The following is a 20,729-nucleotide window of genomic DNA, read 5'->3' as shown; positions in this document are numbered from 1 at the left end:
CTCTCTCTCTCTCTCTCTCTCTCTCTCTCTCTCTCTCTCTCCCTCTCTCTCCTCTCTCTCTCTCTCTCTCTCTCTCTCTCTCTCTCTCTCTCTCTCTCTCTCTCTCTCTCTCTCTCTCTCTCTCTCTCTCTCTCTCTCTCTCTCCTCTCTCTCTGCCTCTCTCTCTCTGCCTCTCTCTCTGCCTCTCTCTCTCTCTCTCTCTCTCTCTCTCTCTCTCTCTCTCTCTCTCTGCCTCTCTCTCTCTCTCTCTCTCTCTCTCTCTCTCTCTCTCTCTCTCTCTCTCTCTCTCTCTCTCTCTCTCTCTCTCTCTCTCTCTCTCTCTCTCTCTGCCTCTCTCTCTCTCTCTCTCTCTCTCTCTCTCTCTCTGCCTCTCTCTCTCTCTCTCTCTCTCTCTCTCTCTCTCTCTCTGCCTCTCTCTCTCTGCCTCTCTCTCTCCTCTCTCTCTCTCTCTCTCTCTCTCTCTCTCTCTCTCTCTCTGCCTCTCTCTCTCTCTCTCTCTCTCTCTCTCTCTCTCTCTCTCTCTCTCTCTCTCTCTCTCTCTCTCTCTCTCTCTCTCTCTCTGTCTCTCTGCCTCTCTCTCTCTCTCTCTCTGCTCTCTCTCTCTCTCTCTCTCTCTCTCTCTCTCTCTCTCTCTCTCTCTCTCTCTCTCTCTCTCTCCTCTCTCTCTCTCTCTCTCTCTCTCTCTCTCTCTCTCTCTCTCTCTCTCTCTCTCTCTCTCTCTCTCTCTCTCTCTCTCTCTCTCTCTCTCTCTCTCTCTCTCTCTCTCTGCCTCTCTCTCTCTCTCTCTCTCTCTCTCTCTCTCCTCTCTCTCTCTCTCTCTCTCTCTCTCTGCCTCTCTCTCTCTCTCTCTCTCTCTCTCTCTCTCTCTCTCTCTCTCTCTCTGCCTCTCTCTCTCTCTCTCTCTCTCTCTCTCTCTCTCTGCCTCTCTCTCTCTCTGCCTCTCTCTCTCTCTCTCTCTCTCTCTCTCTCTCTCTCTCTCTCTCTCTCTCTCTCTCTCTCTCTCTCTCTCTCTCTCTCTCACCTAGCTTGCTTGTCTCATTCACTGTTCATGTGGAATGTAATACAGTCATGTGTGAAACATAGTACAGTACATGTATTTATGTATCTACTATAAATGACATAAATCCACATGCCTCAAATAATTATGCTCTCCAGCAGCCATGTTGAGTTGACTAGTATCCCAGATAGAGAAAGAGGGAAAGAAACATATAGGGGGAGGGGGACAGCCAGTAAAGCAGCTTTTCAGTTGACCACTATGTGCTGTGCTCAAGCCTCCAGAGTACAAGTCCCTCTCCTCTCCTCTCTTTTTATTTTTATTATTTTCTTCTCCCCAATTTCATGGTATCCAATTGTTAGCAGTTACTGTCTTGTCTCATCGCTACAATTCCCGTATGGGCTCGGGAGAGACGAAGGTCGAGAGCCATGCGTCCTTCGAAACACAACCCAACCAAGCCGCACTGCTTCTTAACACAGCGTGCATCCAACCCGGAAGCCAGCCGCACCAATGTGTCGGAGGAAACACCGTACACCTAGCGACCTGGTCAGTGTGCACTGTGCCCGGCCCGCCACAGGAGTCGCTAGTGCGCGATGAGACAAGGACATCCCTACCGGCCAAACTCTCCCTAACCCGGACGACGCTATGCCAATTGTGCGTTGCCGCATGGACCTCCCGGTCGCGGCCTGCTGCGACAGAGCCTGGGCTCGAAGCCAGAGTCTCTGGTGGCACAGCTAGCACTGCGATGCAGTGCCTTAACCACTGCGCCACCCAGGAGGCTCCTTCTCCTCTTCTTTCTATTTTTTTCTGCCAGAGTACCATGTCAGTCTGAATCAATGGGAGAACTCAACAACACACCCAACTAACATCACAACAATACAGTGGCATCTCATCCCTCCAGTGTATTCTCTTACCCTTTCCTTTGACCTCACCTAACACCTACTCTGTATATTGGAGTCATAGAGCGTATGGCTTTGGGAACAAAGCCATATGTTTCCTGACTGGTAATACGGAACGTTTTTTAAACATTCTGAGAACAGAAGTGAACTTTTTGCATGTTCTGGGAACATTTATTTTTAGGTTGCAGTGAGGTTCTGAGAATGTTTTACTCTGGTTCCTTAAAGTTATTTAAAAGGTTTTTGAATAACTTCCTTAAAACCTTCTCTGAATGTTTCAATAAGACTTTCAGTATGTGGACCCCAAGAAGAGTAGCTGTGCAGCGGCTAATGGGGACCTTAATAAATACCAAATAACACTGCTAGCTTATTTTGCTAGCTTTTTTTTATTACTCCAAGCACAAACAGGACACATGGACATTCATTTCCTTAGGCATTAATTGTGCAAAACACATTTATTTTTTATTGTGACACAGCATCAGTGATATTCAAACCCATAATGTTCTGTTCTTTATCCATGGAATTAGTCCACTGCGCTACCAGGATGGAACTAGCATGCAATGTTTTTAACGCATACAAAGCTGTTCATTTTAGTCTATTCAAACAGACCCCATTTCAAAGGAAGCAAGCACTTATTAAGATCAGGTGTGGCCAATTAGTGGGCACGGCCAACACACCTGAACACACTTAGAGAGAGGTTTGTTGATGCTGAGAACGGAATGTATATGTTTTTAAATAACATTCTTAGATTGTTCTCTGAATGTTGTTAAAGGTTTCTTGTGGTTTTTATGGAACGTTTTCTTAACGATCTCGGAACAATTTGAGAACATTACTTTAATTTGAACCATGAGGAATCATGTAGGAAACATTATGCTGAAATTCCCACAGAAGAATGTTGTTTCTTAATGTTCTCTGAACTATTTGATTCCTAATGTCAAACCAGTTGGAGAACGCTCGCAGAACATTAACAAAGTTGATATTAAATGTAACCGTGTTTGAACTTTTAGGAAATGTTAAAGCAATGCAATTTTTATTTTTTATTTTTTTATTTCACCTTTATTTAACCAGGTAGGCTAGTTGAGAACAAGTTCTCATTTGCAACTGCGACCTGGCCAAGATAAAGCATAGCAGTGTGAACAGACAACACAGACAACACATGGAGTAAACAGGTCAATAACACAGTAGAAAAAAGGGGAGTCTATATACATTGTGTGCAAAAGGCATGAGGAGGTAGGCGAATAATTACAATTTTGCAGATTAACACTGGAGTGATAAATGATCAGATGGTCATGTACAGGTAGAGATATTGGTGTGCAAAAGAGCAGAAAAGTAAATAAATAAAAACAATATGGGGATGAGGTAGGTGAAATGGGTGGCTATTTACCGATGGACTATGTACAGCTGCAGCGATCGGTTAGCTGCTCAGATAGCTGATGTTTGAAGTTGGTGAGGGAGATAAAAGTCAGCGATTTTTGCAATTCGTTCCAGTCACAGGCAGCAGAGTACTGGAACGAAAGGCGGCCAAATGAGGTGTTGGCTTTAGGGATGATCAGTGAGATACACCTGCTGGAGCGCGTGCTACGGATGGGTGTTGCCATCGTGACCAGTGAACTTAGATAAGGCGGAGCTTTACCTAGCATGGCCTTGTAGATGACCTGGAGCCAGTGGGTCTGGCGACTAATATATAGCGAGGGCCAGCCGACTAGAGCATACAAGTCGCAGTGGTGGGTGGTATACGGTGCTTTAGTGACAACCGGATGGCACTGTGATAAACTGCATCCAGTTTGCTGAGTAGAGTGTTGGAAGCAAGTTTGTAGATGACAGCGCCGAAGTCGAGGATCGGTAGGATAGTCAGTTTTACTAGGGTAAGGTTGGCAGCGTGAGTGAAGGAGGCTTTGTTGCGGAATAGAAAGCCGACTCTTGATTTGATTTTCGATTGGAGATGTTTGATATGAGTCTGGAAGGAGAGTTTACAGTCTAGCCAGACACCTAGGTACTTATAGATGTCCACATATTCAAGGTCGGAACCATCCAGGGTGGTGATGCTAGTCGGGCATGCGGGTGCAGGCAGCGATCGGTTGAAAAGCATGCATTTGGTTTTACTAGCGTCTAAGAGCAGTTGGAGGCCACGGAAGGAGTGTTGTATGGCATTGAAGCTCGTTTGGAGGTTAGATAGCACAGTGTCCAAGGACGGGCCGGAAGTATATAGAATGGTGTCGTCTACGTAGAGGTGGATCAGGGAATCGCCCGCAGCAAGAGCAACATCATTGATATATACAGAGAAAAGAGTCGGCCCGAGAATTGAACCCTGTGGCACCCCCATAGAGACTGCCAGAGGACCGGACTGCATGCCCTCCGATTTGACACACTGAACTCTGTCTGCAAAGTAATTGGTGAACCAGGCAAGGCAGTCATCCGAAAAACCGAGGCTACTGAGTCTACCGATAAGAATATGGTGATTGACAGAGTCGAAAGCCTTGGCAAGGTCGATGAAGACGGCTGCACAGTACTGTCTTTTATCGATGGCGGGTTATTATATCGTTTAGTACCTTGAGTGTGGCTGAGGTGCACCCGTGACCTTCGGAAATCAGATTGCACAGCGTAGAAGGTACGGTGGGATTCGAGATGGTCAGTGACCTGTTTGTTGACTTGGCTTTCGAAGACCTTAGATAGGCAGGGCAGGATGGATATAGGTCTGTAACAGTTTGGGTCCAGGGTGTCTCCCCCTTTGAAGAGGGGGATGACTGCGGCAGCTTTCCAATCCTTGGGGATCTCAGACGATATGAAAGAGAGGTTGAACAGGCTGGTAATAGGGGTTGCGACAATGGCGGCGGATAGTTTCAGAAATAGAGGGTCCAGATTGTCAAGCCCAGCTGATTTGTACGGGTCCAGGTTTTGCAGCTCTTTCAGAACATCTGCTATCTGGATTTGGGTAAAGGAGAACCTGGAGAGGCTTGGGCGAGTAGCTGCAATACCAATAACAAATTCAGAAGATCCTTAAATGAGCTGTAAATGTTTCAAAGCCATGCAACTATCCTGCACCATTCCCAGAAAGTTGTGGGAAGGTTGTATGCAAAATAACCATAAGACAACCACGCTCTCACCAAGCTCTAAGAAACATATGGTTCTCAGAATGTTATGTGCTAGCTGGGTAGTGTGTTTCCTCAAAGGAAAGGGTCTGGAGCAGAGGCAGGCAGAGGGCTACTGACTGTGTGTAACACCTCTGGGCCTGACTGTTGTGTCATGTGAGCTTTAGCTGAACAAAGAGGGTGTTCAGTGGCTGTATGGAGGGAGGTGGTTGTGCACTGGCCCTTATTTTCACTCCATTCACATTTCAAACCCCATTAAACCAGCAATGCGCATGCCCCACCGACCTGAGGATCTGTCTTTTTCAGCCATCTATTTCCTGTGTTTGAGGGGGGCAAAATCCACTTGTCACTTAAATAGGTCTGGCTGGATTGATTTAATTTTACTCCCGTGACGCTTTCATCCTTTTGCTTGAGCTGGATATTTTTTCCCATTCATGTTACGACCACGTAAATGTTTGTGATGACCTTTCAAACACCCAGGTAATGGCTGAAATGTGCTCAATGAGATACAAATATACAGAATTGTGAAAGACAAGCCACCCAAGTCATAGGCTGTTCACTCTGCTACCGCATGGCAAGTGGTACCGATGCACGAATCTGGTACCAACGGAACCCTGAACAGCTTCTACCCTCAAGCCATAAGACTGCTAAATATTTAGTTAAATAGTTACAGTGCATTCAGAAAGTATTCACACCCCCTTGATTTTTTCCAGATTTTGTATTGTTTTAGGCTAAATTTAAAGTTGATTAAGAACATTTTTGGTCACAGGCCTACACACAAAACCCCGTAATTGCAGAGTGGAATTATGTTTTTCAACATTTTTACAAATTAATAAAAAATGAAAAGCTGAAATGTCTTTAGTAAGTAAGTATTCAACCCCCCTTTTACAGCCTAAATAAGATCAGGAGTAAAAATGTACTTAATAAGTCACATACTAAGTTGCATGGACTCACTCTGTGTGCAGTAATAGTGTTTAACATCATTTTTTAACGACTACCTCATCTCTGTACCCCACACATACAATTATCTGTAAGGTCCCTCGGTATAGCAGTGGATTTCAAACACAGATTCAATCACAAAGACCAAGGAGATTTTCCTATGCCTCACAAAGAAGGACTGTTGGTAGATGGGTAAAGAATGTAAAAGCAGACATTGAATATCCCTTTGAGCATGGTGAAGTTATTAAATATTCTTTGGATGGTGTATCAAAAACGACTTTAAAACTGTTACAGTGTTTAATGGCTGTGATAGGAGAAAACTGAGGATGGATCAACAACATTGTAGTTACTTCGCAATACTAACCTAATTGACAGAGTGAAAAGAAGGAAGCCTGTACAGAATCAAAATATTCCAAAACATGCATCCTGTTTGCAACAAGGCACGAAAGTAATACTGCAAAAAATGTGGCAAAGCAATTAACTTGATATCCTGAATAACAAAGATGTTATGTTTGGAGCAAATCCAGTACAACACATTACTGAGTACCACTCATATTTTCAAGCATAGCTGCATCATGTTATGGGTACGCTTTGTAATCGTCGAACTGGGTTGTTTTTCGGGATAACAAAGAAACAGAATTGTTTTATTTAATTTAACCTTTATTTAAATAGGCAAGTATTTAAAATGACAGCCTACCAAAAGGCAAAAGTGCTCCTGCAGGTACGGGGGCTGGGATTTAAAAAATATATATAAAAAAATAGGACAAAACACACATCACAACAAGAGAGACACCACAACACACCATAAAGAGAGACGTATGACAACAATATAGCATGGTAGCAACACAACATGACAACAACATGGTAGCGACACAACATGGCAGCGACACAACATGGCAGCAGCACAACATGGTAGCAACACAAAACATGGTACAAACATTATTGGGCACAGACAATAGCACAAAGGGCAAGAAGGTAGAGACGACAATACATCATTACAGCCGATCTAGAAATGACGTCTCCGTAGTCTAGCATGGCTAGGATGTTCATCTGAATCAGGGTTAATTTGGCAGCTGGGGTAAAAGAGGAGCAATTACGATAGAGGAAATCAAGTCTAGATTGAACCTTAGCATGCAGCTTTGATATGTGCTGAGAGAAGGGCAGTGTACCATCTAGCTATACTCCCAAGTACTTGTATGAGTTTACTACCTCAAGCTCTAAACCCTCAGAGGTAGTAATCATACCGGTGGGGAGCGGGGCATTCTTCTTACCAAACCACATGACCTTTTTTTGGAGGTGTTCAGAACAAGGTTAAGGGCAGACAAAGCTTGTTGGACACGAAGAAAGCTTTGTTGGAGAGTGTTTAACACAAACTCCGGGAAGGGGCCAGCTGAATATAAGACTGCATATCATCTGCATATAAATGAATGAGAGAGCTTCTTACGGCTTGAGCTATGTTGCTGATGTAAGTTGAGAAGTTGAGAGCGTGGGGCCTAGGATTGAGCCTTGGGGTACTCCCTTGGTGACAGGCAGTGGCTGAGACAGCAGATGGAGCTAAACACAGGCAAAATCCTGGTGGAAAACCTGGTTCAGTCTGCTTTCCACTCGACACTGGGAAATGAATTCACCTTTCAGCAGGACAATAACCTAAAACACAAGTCCAAATCTACACTGGAGTTGCTTACCAAGAAAACAGTGAATGTTCCTAAGTGGCCGGGTTACAGTTTTGACGTAAATCTTCTTGAAAATCTATGGCAAGACTTGAAAGGCTGTCTAGCAATGATCAACATTTGGCAGAGCTTGAAGAATTTTGAAAAGAATAATGGGCAAATGTTGCACAATCCAGGTGTGGAAAGCTCTTAGAGGCTCACTCAGAAAGACTCACAGCTGTAATCGCTGCCAAAGGTGGTTCCAGCATGTATCGATTGACTCAGGGGGTTGAATATTATCGAATCAAGACATATTAGAGTTTTATTTATTTATTTATTTACTAATGTTAGAATTTTTCTTTCACTTTCACTTAGATCGTTGACAAAACATGACATTAAAATCAATTTTAATCCCACTTTGTAACACAACAAATTGTGTAAAATGTCAAGGAGTGTAAATACTTTCCGAAGGCACAGAAACCAAATAGCTACCCAGACTATCTGCACTGACCTTTTTTGCACTCACTTTCTTGGCTCATCACATATGCTGCAGCTACTGTTTATCTATCCTGTTGCCTCGTCACTTTATTCCTAGTTATATGTACATGTCTACCTCATTGTGTATGTATTATTAATTGAATTATTATGTGATATTACCTTTCTCTAATTTCTATATTTTCTTTCTACATTGTTGTGAAGGGCCCATAAGTAAGCTTTTCACTGTCAGTCTTCACCTGTTCTCTACGTGACAAATAACATTTGATTTGATACATTGGCTCTCCGTTGAATCTATAAGAACGCTAAAGCTTCATCAGGGATTTAACGTACCGCCTTGACACTTACATCACAATAAAGAGATAAAAAAAGACAACTTAATTTTGATGTGTGTTCATTTTTGTGGAATTTAAAAAAGTCATAATTTAATACAGTTTACAAATTAGATGCGCTGAAATGAAAGCCAGTTCCAAAAATCTACACTCAGATTATAGTGATAGTATGTCCGATCTCACAAACACTGTAACGTATGTATAGATAGGTGTAGTCTAGAGCCAAGCATGTACATTTTTTATCCACGGGTATCCTGCTCACACTTGTTGAATTATACAAGAGACTGTGATAACAACAGTAATTCATTAGGGATTCTATACAACGCAAGTGAGTGCAGGTAGAGCAAGTGTTTGGTGGTTGCAGCCCTGTTTCTCCCATTTATGTTAATTTATCCATATATGCAAATACAACACATGTATTTATGCAAATTAGGCACCTGTTTTTAAAAAATACCCCCTTTTCTCCCCAATTTTGTGATATCCAATTTGTAGTTACGGTATTGTCCCATCGCTGCAACTCCCGTATGGACTCGGGAGAGGCGAAGGTCGAGAGCCATGCGTCCTCCAAAACACGACCCTGCCAAGCCGCACTGCTTCTTGACACACTGCTCGCTTAACCCGGAAGTCAGTGTGCATACACCTGGCCTGGCACTACAGTGCGATGGAAGAAGGACATCCCGGCGGACATCCCGGCCGGCCACACCCTCCCCTAACCAGGATGATGCTGGGCCAATTGTGTGTCGCCTCATGTGTCTCCTGGTCGCAACGCAGCCTGGGATCAAACCCGGGTCTGTAGGGACGCCTCAATCACTGCGATGGAGTGCCTTAGACCGCTGCGCAACTCGAGAGGCCCTATACTTTTCTTTATTTTAACACAAAATATATATATTACATTTCAAATATATATTTCTTAAACCTTTTAACAATTTTGATGATGCTAATTAAACCTTAAACCAGCATGGTGAGCCGGAGACATTAGTGTTTTTATACTCTTTGAACGTTACTGTTTTCTTGTGTTTTTTTTAATGGAAAGTTTTCATAAATAAAACCATGAAGAAACTTGCAGAAAACATTATGCTGAAGTAGTGAAGTTCCTGCAGCACAACATTGTTTCTAATGTCCTCTGAACGTTCTGAGAACATGACATTAAATAGAATCATGAGGAAACCTGTAGGAAATGTTACGCTGATGCATTGACGTTCCCACAGAAGTACGTTGTTTCTTAACGTTCTGTGAACAATTTCAGAACATTACTTTAAATAGAACCATGAAGAAACCTGTTGGAAACGTTATGCTGAAGTATTGAATTTCCCACCGGAGAACTATTTTGTCAAGTTCCTTAAATGTGCTGAGAATGTTCCAAAGCCAAGCAACTATCCCACATCATTCCCAGAATGTTGTGGGAAGGTTGTATGCTAAATAACCATTAGGACAAGCACGCTCTCACCAAGCTCTAAGAAACATATGGTTCTCAGAACATTACGTGCTAGCTGAGTATACATTAACTGAATGTTTTACAGTGAGGACAGGGGTGAGGTTAGGCCACATGGCAGTAGTACCTCATCATGAGAGCTATATCATTAATAAGGTGGCATTGCAGAGCTACCTCGCCACCCACAGTCAGACACATCACATGCCAGAGCTATACCACGACTTGTATTGGCGCTTTCTGGACCCATAGTAGTGGTCTAACATTTCAGATCATAGTTGGAACACACAGAAGTCTCAGCCGAGCACTGGCATGGGCTCTGGCACTGGCCCTTCCAGGAATGCAGTGGGGGAGATTTGAGTTGAGCTGAACAGCACACAGAGCGTCTGTCTGTCTGTCTGTCTGCCTGCCTGCCTGCCTGCCTGCCTGTCTGTCTGTCTGTCTGTCTGTCTGTCTGTCTGTCTGTCTGTCTGCCTGCCTGCCTGCCTGCCTGCCTGCCTGCCTGCCTGGCCTGCCTGCCTGCCTGTCTGCCTGCCTGCCTGCCTGCCTGCTTCTGCCTGCCTGCCTGCCTGCCTGCCTCCTATCCTGCCTGCCTGCCTATCTGCCTGTCGGTCCCACTGTTCCCACCACTGCACCGGGTGACTTCTCCTCCACCACAAATCAGCCTGTACTGCATTCTTACACCACGCCGCCCCAGACACAGAACCATGTGAAACTGCGCAGAGTTGATGTCGAGGTGAAAGACGTGCTTGGCCACTCTGAAGCAAGCTCAACTCCAGTTGCCAAGAGTAACAATTCGAGAGAAATTCGATAGAGTAAACAATTTGGAGGAGGAGATGCTCTGGGAAGTGAACAGAAAGATCAGGTTTCTGTGTTTCGTCCGTCCAGATTGGTCTGTTTGACCAGATGTTGGCCGCTGGGGTCTGGAGCAGTATTTTGGGAGATCTTGGAACAGAGAATCTTGTACTTTTTGTTAACTCTGTGGTTTCTCTTCAGCTCGCCAATGTCAACATTATCTTGTAAATATTTTCCCCTTTAAATAGCGCCCTTAATGTCCTTGTGGTTATTTCTAGTGGTGGGGGAATGGGGGAGATATTTGTAGATAATGCTTTGTTAGGCTGAAGCTCTGTATGAGGCTAACCCTGGGTGAACCTAAGTCAGTCGGTTGCTTATTATGAATGCCCTCCATAACCCAAGACCCCATAACCCAACACCCAGCTGTACATCCAGCTGAATCAATGGTTTACATGGAGGAATGTCATCTATATTGCCATGGATTAGACAGCTGTTACTGTCATACTGCACCAGAACATACTGCAGGCTGGTCATCAAGTTCAATAAGGATGTGGATGATGATGAAGATAATGATGATTATTATGACAATGATGGTGTTGATGATGAAGATGGCGATGATGATGCTCTCTCCTCTCTCCTCTGCAGGGTGCTCCTGACGGTAGTGGCTGTCCTCTCATCTTACTCCATCCACTTGCTACTCAAGTCCTCTGGCATTGTGGGTATGTAATCTTCAGACCATGAGCAAAACATTATTAGAGACCATACAGAGCTTACAGTCAAGCCCTACAGGCCATGTCAGGAAGACTAATGTCATGATACAATCCCACAGCCTTACAGGTTGCCTCTTCTCTTTAGCATGTTTTTAATTACACGAATCACTTTGAATTCAAAGCCCCCTCTCGAGTGCCCTACATTCTACTATGCTTTAATAGCATGGCTTTTCTGCATGCTCTATGCGGCAGTACAGTACTCTATGTTAATGTGCTTGGTGACTGTGACTTAGGTATCCGGGCGTATGAGCAGCTGGGCCAAAGGGCGTTTGGAACGCCAGGAAAGATGGCCGCCGGTATTGCCATCACACTGCAAAACATCGGAGGTAAGGGCTCAGACACACACACACGCACGCACGCACGCACGCACGCACGCACGCACGCACACACACACACACACACACACACACACACACACACACACACAGCTGCATAGCACTTGCACAGAAACACGTCATCGGGTCTAATGGTCGTGTTATCCGAACTGCGCATGTGCATGCCGTCAAATTAAAGTCAAAATGAAAACGTGTCAGTTTGTCACTTTCATCTCGGTTTTGCCTTTACAATTAGAGAAAATAATAGGATGAATTTTTCACTTCTCTCATTGATTTGTCAAACCCCAAACCCGGTCTGGTCTGTCAAGTCTGCTTCCCGGAAGTATTGCGATGTTGCGCCTTTGGGGTTGATGTTGCGCCTTTGGGGTTGAAAACTTTAATATGTCTTTGCCAATGGATACCCTGAGAGCAGCCTGGCTCTATGGCCTATTAGCATTGCTCCTTTCTCTTCCTAGTGCCTACATACTGTATCTCTATTCTGTTTTCTCTCCCTGATGTGTATATGTGGAAGGTGAGGGGATTATGAGTCTGTATGAGAGGATGCAGGCAAGACCAGGCACCCAGCAAATTGGCCACTGTTGCCTAGCCTTGATTTTTCTGTATTTCTAGTGTTGATTAACTCTCTAAGAGTGAAATTAACACTCAGTGGTGTAAAAGAGCCCCAGTGTTGGTGTTCATAACTAGTGTTGTGTGTAAGTTTTACTCTGTGGAAAGTATAACATTCCCATCAAAACTAGACCCATCATATTTCCCAGCATTTCTTTATTTTCTTAACTTTTATTTAATTAGGCAAGTCAGTTAAGAATAAATTCTTATTTTCAATGATGGCCTAGGAACAGTGTGTTAACTGCCTTGTTCAGGGGCAGAACGACAGATTTTGTACCTTGTCAGCTCTGGGATTCGATCTTGCAACCTTTTGTTTACTAGTTTAGTAGTCCAATGCTCTAGCCACTAGGCCCCTGCTCTACTGATTTAATATCTGCTTTTTTTCATGTACATTGATTGATTACATACATTTTTCTTAACTTATCCAATCAGATAGTCAGTTGTATTGCTCCTGTTAATGAAATGGTTGTTCCAGTTTAAATGGTTTAGGTAGTCTCCTTTATCAATGCTCCTAACCCTGACAGTCATTGTGAATGCAGGTTGCGGGTGAATAAAATGTTAATCTGTTGGATGTGCTTACTGTGGTTGGATTCCAATAGGACTTGCAGGCCTGATGTGGCCTGTAAACCAGGAGGTTCCTAACACCACTGGGTTAGGGTAAAACTTGGCTGTCAAAGTAAGGCCTTATGATATACTGTATATCAAGTATTGTTATAAACAGTTTAATTTTAATAATAACATTCACCTACAGTAAGAACTCACTTGGTGAAGTCCACAGGACTGAAAATGAATGAATTCAACAACCATGTCTCTGTCACTAACAAATGCAGTCATGCGTGGTAACTACAAGGCACACAGAGGGAAGACATGTCATAAAGAGGACACGGCCAGCCAGCCAGCCTATAACGTAAACTCCGACAGTAACCAAATTGTGTGCACTCATGACTACTGGTTTCAATGACATTTTCAGCCAACCTACAAGCAAATACTTTTACTGTTACAAACCAGCCTACTCTTAGCACTGCATTAGTCAACTAGTAGCTATCAACACTTAGCTGCCTAATTTACAGCTTTAATAGCTAATTGAGCCACATTAAAGTAAACTAAAGGAATTACACAACACCATCTAACCAGTTAGCTATCAAAGAATGTTAGCCAATTAGCTAGCCTAGCCAACCAGCATGGTCGGCATAAGTAGCAAGTAAGAACCACACGCCAGTAGAAAGAGTGCAGAGACTTACAGATTGACAGCTGGGGCCCATCCAATGGTAAAAGAGTGGAGGCTGAGTTAATAAAGTGAAAGCCAGGGAGAGAGGTGCTTCAGGGGGAGAGGCCATAGCTATAGCTAGCTGGCAAGCAAGCAGGGGGAAGCGGGAGCACCGGGCCGAAGGAGATCCAATAGTGATATTGCGAGGGAAATCCAAAATAGATTCCAGAGTTAATAATCCAGAAGCAGCAGATGGCAAAGAGGACGAATGGAACAGTCAACAAACCAGCGATCAGAATAAGGCTCCAGGCAGGTAGAGTTGAATACACAGCAGCACAATTCAGACTCAGAGTTGCAAAACTCTACTTCACAGAGAACAGGCCGAAAAGTTGACCAAACAACACTGCCAATACTTGAACATGAACTAGCTAGCTCACTAGCATACAAACTCAGTAGCACAGAGTAGGTTCTCTGAATGACGTTGACAATAGTCTATGTAGGGTAATTCCAAAAGACATCCAAAAATAAGTGAATAAATATAAAATTAAAACATAACTATTTTTGGAGTTATAGGTAACTAGATCGTGACTACAACTAAGGTTTGAGTATGTGTCTGGATGTGTGTGTGTGTGTGTGTGTGCCTGCATGCTTGTATGTATGTATACTGTGTGTGCGTGTCCATGTATGTATACAGTGTATGTGTGTGATCCTATTACTAAAAGCTGTGTCTTTGTGTGTCCCTCCCACAGCCATGTCCAGTTACCTGTACATCGTGAAGTATGAGTTCCCTCTGGTCATCCAGGCCTTCCTGGGGGTTGACAATCCATCAGGGTGAGTAACATACTGCACGTTATTTACTTATAACACATATTTCAAAAGTAACATACACTCCATTAGCAAGGGTTTTCCACTAGATGTTGGAACATTGCTGCGGGGACTTGCTTCCATTCAGCCACAAGAGCATTAGTGAGGTCAGGCACCGATGTTGGGCGATTAGGCCTGGCATGCAGTCGGTGATCCAATTAATCCTGAAAGTCTTTGATGAGGTTGAGGTCAGGGCTCTGTGCAGGCCAGTCAAGTTCTTCCACACCGATCTCGACAAACCATTTCTGTATGGATCTTGTTTTGTGCACGGGGGTATTGTCATGCTGAAACAGGAAAGGACCTTCCCCAAACTGTTGCCACAAAGTTGGAAGCACAGAATCGTCTAGAATGTAATTGTATGCTGTAGCGTTAACATTTCCCTTCACTGGAACAAAGAGGCCAAGCCTGAACCTGAACTATGAAAACAGCCCCAAACCATTATTCCTCCTCCACCAAACTATATAGTTGGGCTATGCATTCGGGCAGATAAAGTTTTCCTGGCATCCGCAAAACCCAGATTTGTCCGTCAGACTGACAGATGGTGAAGCATGATTCATCACTCCAGAGAACGCATTTCCATTGCTCCGGAGTTCAATTGCGAATGGTGATCTTAGGCTTGTGTGTGGCTGCTCGGCAATGGAAATGTAGGGGGTGCGTACTGACGGCAGAGAAGTCAGGCGCAGGAGAGCAAAAACTGATTTACAACGGCGCACAAACAAAACCACCTTAAACAGAACAAATAAATCAATGGGTAAACACCAGCATAACATGCACAAGCCCTACAATAAACAATTCCGGACAAGGACATGGGGGGGAACAGAGGGTTAAATACAGAACATGTAATGATAGAATTGAAACCAGGTGTGTGGGATGACAAAACAAATGGAAAATGAAAGGTTGATCGGCGATGGCTAGAAGACCGGTGACTTTGACCGCCGAACGCCGCCCGAACAAGGAGAGCGACTGACTTCCGTGACAGGAAACCCATTTCATGAAGCTCCAGACGAACAATTATTGTGCTGATGTTGCTTCCAGAGACAGTTTGGAACTTGGTAGCGAGTGGACAGAACAGACGATTTTTACAAGCTACGCGCTTCAGCACTCAGTGATCCTGTTCTGTTTGCTTGTGTGGCATACCACTTCCCGGCTCAGCCATTGTTGTTCCTAGACGTTTCCACTTCACAATGACAGCACTTAAAGTTGACCAGGGCAGCTCTAGCAGGGTAGAAATTTGACTAACTAACTTGTTGGAAAGGTGCCACGTTGAAAGTCACTGAGCTCTTTAGTAAGGCCATTCTACTGCCAATGTTTGTCTATGGAGATTGCATGGCTGTGTGCTAAATTTTATACACCTGTCAGCAATGGGTGTGGCTGCAATAGCCGAATCCGCTAATTTGAAGGGGTGTCCACATACTTTTGTATATATAGTGTGGATTTGAAGGCCACTGTTTTGAAACAGTTCTGAATGTATCCGGCAGGCAGTGAGAGGTGACTAGCTGTGTTTTCATCCAGTTGGATGGAAGGACATTAAAGTTCAGCAGAAGGACATATGAACCAACAGGACATGAATTCTTCCAGTGATCCTGAGTCAGTGTTAAACCACCAAAGGAGAATAAACCTCCTCTCATGTTGAGCCAATCTAATTATGTGGTGCCAACTGGCACTGGGAGGCCTGCAGCCATTCGTGTCACCATGCCAAGCAGCTGGCCTGAGAACAGCTGTTTGTGAGAATGACCCTGGGAGAAGAGGGCAGCGCGGCCACGCTGATACAGACACACATCATTACAGAAGCCGTGCGCCACGGATGAAATGTAAACCAGAGGATAACACTATGTAGACTAGAGCAGGTGGCCTGATAGTACAGAGACAGTGGCTATTGCTCTGGAAGAGGCTGAGGAGCATTTTGCTGTTTGGTATTTGATGCCTGCCTGGCTTGTTATGGCCAGATTTCAGTGTGTTTATGATGCCGACTGAACTGAATGATGTCCAAGAGGTGTTTTAAAGCTACACAGAACATCTTATCTTCTCTGTCTGAACGACATAGTGTGAGTTGTCCAGACAACGCTTCATAGATGTGTGTGCGCGTGCATGTGTGTGTGTGCATGTGTGTATTAACAGCCAGGCTATCAGATATCTGCTGTTTGTCTGGAGTGTTGATTTGTGGATTGAGGGTTTGTTTGTGTGAGTATGTTGTTGTTGATATTTGTGTCTGAATCTGCGTGGTGTGTTTGCGCATGCGTGAGTGTGTGTGTGTGTGTTTGTGTCCTCTGTGGTTCGGAAGGTCAGTCCTCTCTGCCGCTCTCTATGATGATGTGTGACTGTGTCACAGGGCCAGATGGTTGGCTGGGGTGTAGGTGGGGCGGCTCTAGTGGGAACACTGAAGGAACACTAAATGGACAACTCTCACAGGTTACAACTCTAGAATACAGATGCTGTGTTTCTCTGTCATAGAGAACACAAATTGAACCTCCAAAAATCTCAATTCCTCAGACCCCTTGACTTTTTCCACATTTTGTTACTTTACAGCCTTATTCTAAAATGTATTCAAATGTTTTTATCTACACACAATACCCAATAATGACAATAACAGGTTTTTAGAGATTTTTGCAAATTTATTTTAAAACCAAAACTAAAATATCACATTTACATAACTATTCAGACCCTTCACTCTATACTTTGTTGAAGCATCTTTGGCAGCGATTACAGCCTTGAGTCTTAGGTATGATGCAACAAGCTTGATACACCTGTATTTGGGGAGTTTCTCCCATTCTTCTCTGCAGCTCTCAAGCTCTGTCAGTTTGGATAGGGTGCGTCACTGCACAGCTATTTTCAGGTCTCTCCAGAGATGTTCGATCGGGTTCAAGCCTGGACTCTGGAGTGCTCTGGAGCAGGTTTTCATCAAGGATCTCTCTGTACTTTTCTCTGTTCATCTTTCCCTCGATCCTGACAAGTCCAGTCCCTGCCGCTGGAAAACATCCCCACAGCATGATACTGCCACCACCATGATTTAACATAGGGATGGAATTGGCCAGGTGATGAGCGGTCCCTGGTTTCCTCCAGTCGAGACGCTGGGCATTCAGGCCAAAGAGTTCAATCTTGGTTTCATCAGACCAGAGAATATTTTCTCTCATGGTCTGACAGTCCTTTAGTCCTTTGCAGTCCTCAGTCCTTTGCCTTTTGGCAATCTCCAAGCGGGCTGTCATGTGCCTTTTACTTAAAAAAATAAAAATAAAAATATTTTTTATTTCACCTTTATTTAACCAGGTAGACCTGGCCAAGATAAAGCATAGCAGTGTGAACAGACAACACAGAGTTACACATGGAGTAAACAATTAACAAGTCAATAACACAGTAGGAAAAAAGGGGAGTCTATATACAATGTGTGCGAAAGGCATGAGGAGGTAGGCGAATAATTACAATTTTGTAGATTAACACTGGAGTGATAAATGATCAGATGGTCATGTACAGGTAGAGATATTGGTGTGCAAAAGAGCAGAAAAGTAAATAAATAAAAACAGTGTGGGGATGAGGTAGGTGAAAATGGGTGGGCTATTTACCAATAGACTATGTACAGCTGCAGCGATCGGTTAGCTGCTCAGATAGCTGATGTTTGAAGTTGGTGAGGGAGATGAAAGTATCCAACTTCAGCGATTTTTGCAATTCATTCCAGTCACAGGCAGCAGAGTACTGGAACGAAAGGCGGCCAAATGAGGTGTTGGCTTTAGGGATGATCAGTGAGATACACCTGCTGGAGCGCGTGCTACGGATGGGTGTTGCCATCGTGACCAGTGAACTGAGATAAGGCGGAGCTTTACCTAGCATGGACTTGTAGATGACCTGGAGCCAGTGGGTCTGGCGACGAATATGTAGTGAGGGCCAGCCGACTAGAGCATACAAGTCGCAGTGGTGGGTGGTATAAGGTGCTTTAGTGACAAAACGGATGGCACTGTGATAAACTGCATCCAGTTTGCTGAGTAGAGTGTTGGAAGCAATTTTGTAGATGATATCGCCGAAGTCGAGGATCGGTAGGATAGTCAGTTTTACTAGGGTAAGCTTGGCGGAGTGAGTGAAGGAGGCTTTGTTGCGGAATAGAAAGCCGACTCTTGATTTGATTTTCGATTGGAGATGTTTGATATGAGTCTGGAAGGAGAGTTTGCAGTCTAGCCAGACACCTAGGTACTTATAGATGTCCACATATTCAAGGTCGGAACCATCCAGGGTGGTGATGCTAGTCGGGCATGCGGGTGCAGGCAGCGATCGGTTGAAAAGCATGCATTTGGTTTTACTAGTGTTTAAGAGCAGTTGGAGGCCACGGAAGGAGTGTTGTATGGCATTGAAGCTCGTTTGGAGGTTAGATAGCACAGTGTCCAATGACGGGCCGAAAGTATATAGAATGGTGTCGTCTGCGTAGAGGTGGATCAGGGAATCGCCCGCAGCAAGAGCAACATCATTGATATATACAGAGAAAAGAGTCGGCTCGAGAATGAACCCTGTGGCACCCCCATAGAGACTGCCAGAGGACCGGACAGCATGCCCTCCGATTTGACACACTGAACTCTGTCTGCAAAGTAATTGGTGAACCAGGCAAGGCAGTCATCCGAAAAACTGAGGCTACTGAGTCTGCCGATAAGAATATGGTGATTGACAGAGTCGAAAGCCTTGGCAAGGTTGATGAAGACGGCTGCACAGTACTGTCTTTTATCGATGGCGGTTATGATATCGTTTAGTACCTTGAGTGTGGCTGAGGTGCACCCGTGACCGGCTCGGAAACCAGATTGCACAGAGGAGAAGGTACGGTGGGATTCGAGATGGTCAGTGACCTGTTTGTTGACTTGGCTTTCAAAGACCTTAGATAGGCAGGGCAGGATGGATATAGGTATGTAACAGTTTGGGTCCAGGGTGTCTCCCCCTTTGAAGAGGGGGATGACTGCGGCAGCTTTCCAATCCTTGGGGATCTCAGACGATATGAAAGAGAGGTTGAACAGGCTGGTAATAGGGGTTGCGACAATGGCGGTGGATAGTTTCAGAAATAGAGGGTCCAGATTGTCAAGCCCAGCTGATTTATACGGGTCCAGGTTTTGCAGCTCTTTCAGAACATCTGCTATCTGGATTTGGGTAAAGGAGAACCTGGAGAGGCTTGGGCGAGGAGCTGCGGGGGGGGGCGGGGCTGTTGGCCGAGGTTGGAGTAGCCAGGCGGAAGGCATGGCCAGCCGTTGAGAAATGCTTGTTGAAGTTTTTGATAATCATGGATTTATCGGTGGTGACTGTGTTACCTAGCCTCAGTGCAGTGGGCAGCTGGGAGGAGGTGCTCTTGTTCTCCATGGACTTCACAGTGTCCCAGAACTTTTTGGAGTTGGAGCTACAGGATGCAAAGTTCTGCCTGAAGAAGCTGGCCTTAGCTTTCCTGACTGACTGCGTGTATTGGTTCCTGACTTCCCTGAACAGTTGCATATCGCGGGGACTATTCGATGCTATTGCAGTCCGCCACAGGATGTTTTTGTGCTGGTCGAGGGCAGTCAGGTCTGGAGTGAACCAAGGGCTGTATCTGTTCTTAGTTCTGCATTTTTTGAATGGCGCATGCTTATCTAAAATGGTGAGGAAGTTACTTTTAAAGAATGACCAGGCATCCTCAACTGACGGGATGAGGTCATTGTCCTTCCAGGATACCCGGGCCAGGTCGATTAGAAAGGCCTGCTCACAGAAGTGTTTTAGGGAGCGTATGACAGTAATGAGGAGTGGTCGTTTGACTGCGGCTCCGTAGCGGATACAGGCAATGAGGCAATGATCGCTGAGATCCTGGTTGAAGACAGCGGAGGTGTATTTGGAGGGCCAGTTGGTCAGGATGACGTCTATGAGGGTGCCCTTGCTTACAGAGTTGGGGTTGTACCTGGTGGGTTCCTTGATGATTTTTGTGAGATTGAGGGCATCTAGCTTAGATTGTAGGACTGCCGGTGTGTTAAGCATATCCCAGTTTAGGTCACCTAACAGAACAAACTCTGAAGCTAGATGAGGGGCGATCAATTCACAAATGGTGTCCAGGGCAGAGCTGGGAGCTGAGGGGGGTCGGTAGCAGGCGGCAACAGTGAGAGACTTATTTCTGGAGAGAGTGATTTTCAAAATTAGTAGTTCGAACTGTTTGGGTATGGACCCGGAAAGTATGACATTACTTTGCAGGCTATCTCTGCAGTAGACTGCAACTCCTCCCCCTTTAGCAGTTCTATCTTGACGGAAGATGTTCTAGTTGGGTATGGAAATCTCTGAATTTTTGGTGGCCTTCCTGAGCAAGGATTCAGACACAGCAAGGACATCAGGGTTAGCAGAGTGTGCTA

General features: G+C 44.7%; 1 protein-coding gene across 2 annotated transcripts in view; it reads left to right on the top strand.

Annotated features, from left to right (window-relative positions):
• Positions 1–20,729, top strand: part of LOC118388606 (sodium-coupled neutral amino acid transporter 3-like) — a 75,402-nt gene that overhangs the window by 28,486 nt on the left and 26,187 nt on the right. For both annotated transcript variants that reach the window (XM_035777829.2, XM_035777830.2), the window contains 3 exons: positions 11,264–11,337; positions 11,622–11,714; positions 14,286–14,367. In XM_035777829.2, coding sequence (XP_035633722.1) covers positions 11,264–11,337; positions 11,622–11,714; positions 14,286–14,367 — 249 coding nt within the window. The remainder of the gene's footprint in view (positions 1–11,263; positions 11,338–11,621; positions 11,715–14,285; positions 14,368–20,729) is intronic.

The sequence above is a fragment of the Oncorhynchus keta genome, chromosome 10, assembly GCF_023373465.1.
Source record: "Oncorhynchus keta strain PuntledgeMale-10-30-2019 chromosome 10, Oket_V2, whole genome shotgun sequence".
Taxonomy (NCBI): Eukaryota; Metazoa; Chordata; class Actinopteri; order Salmoniformes; family Salmonidae; genus Oncorhynchus; species Oncorhynchus keta.
Note: the sequence above shows the minus strand (reverse complement) of the source record. Positions and strands in the feature narration are given on the sequence as shown.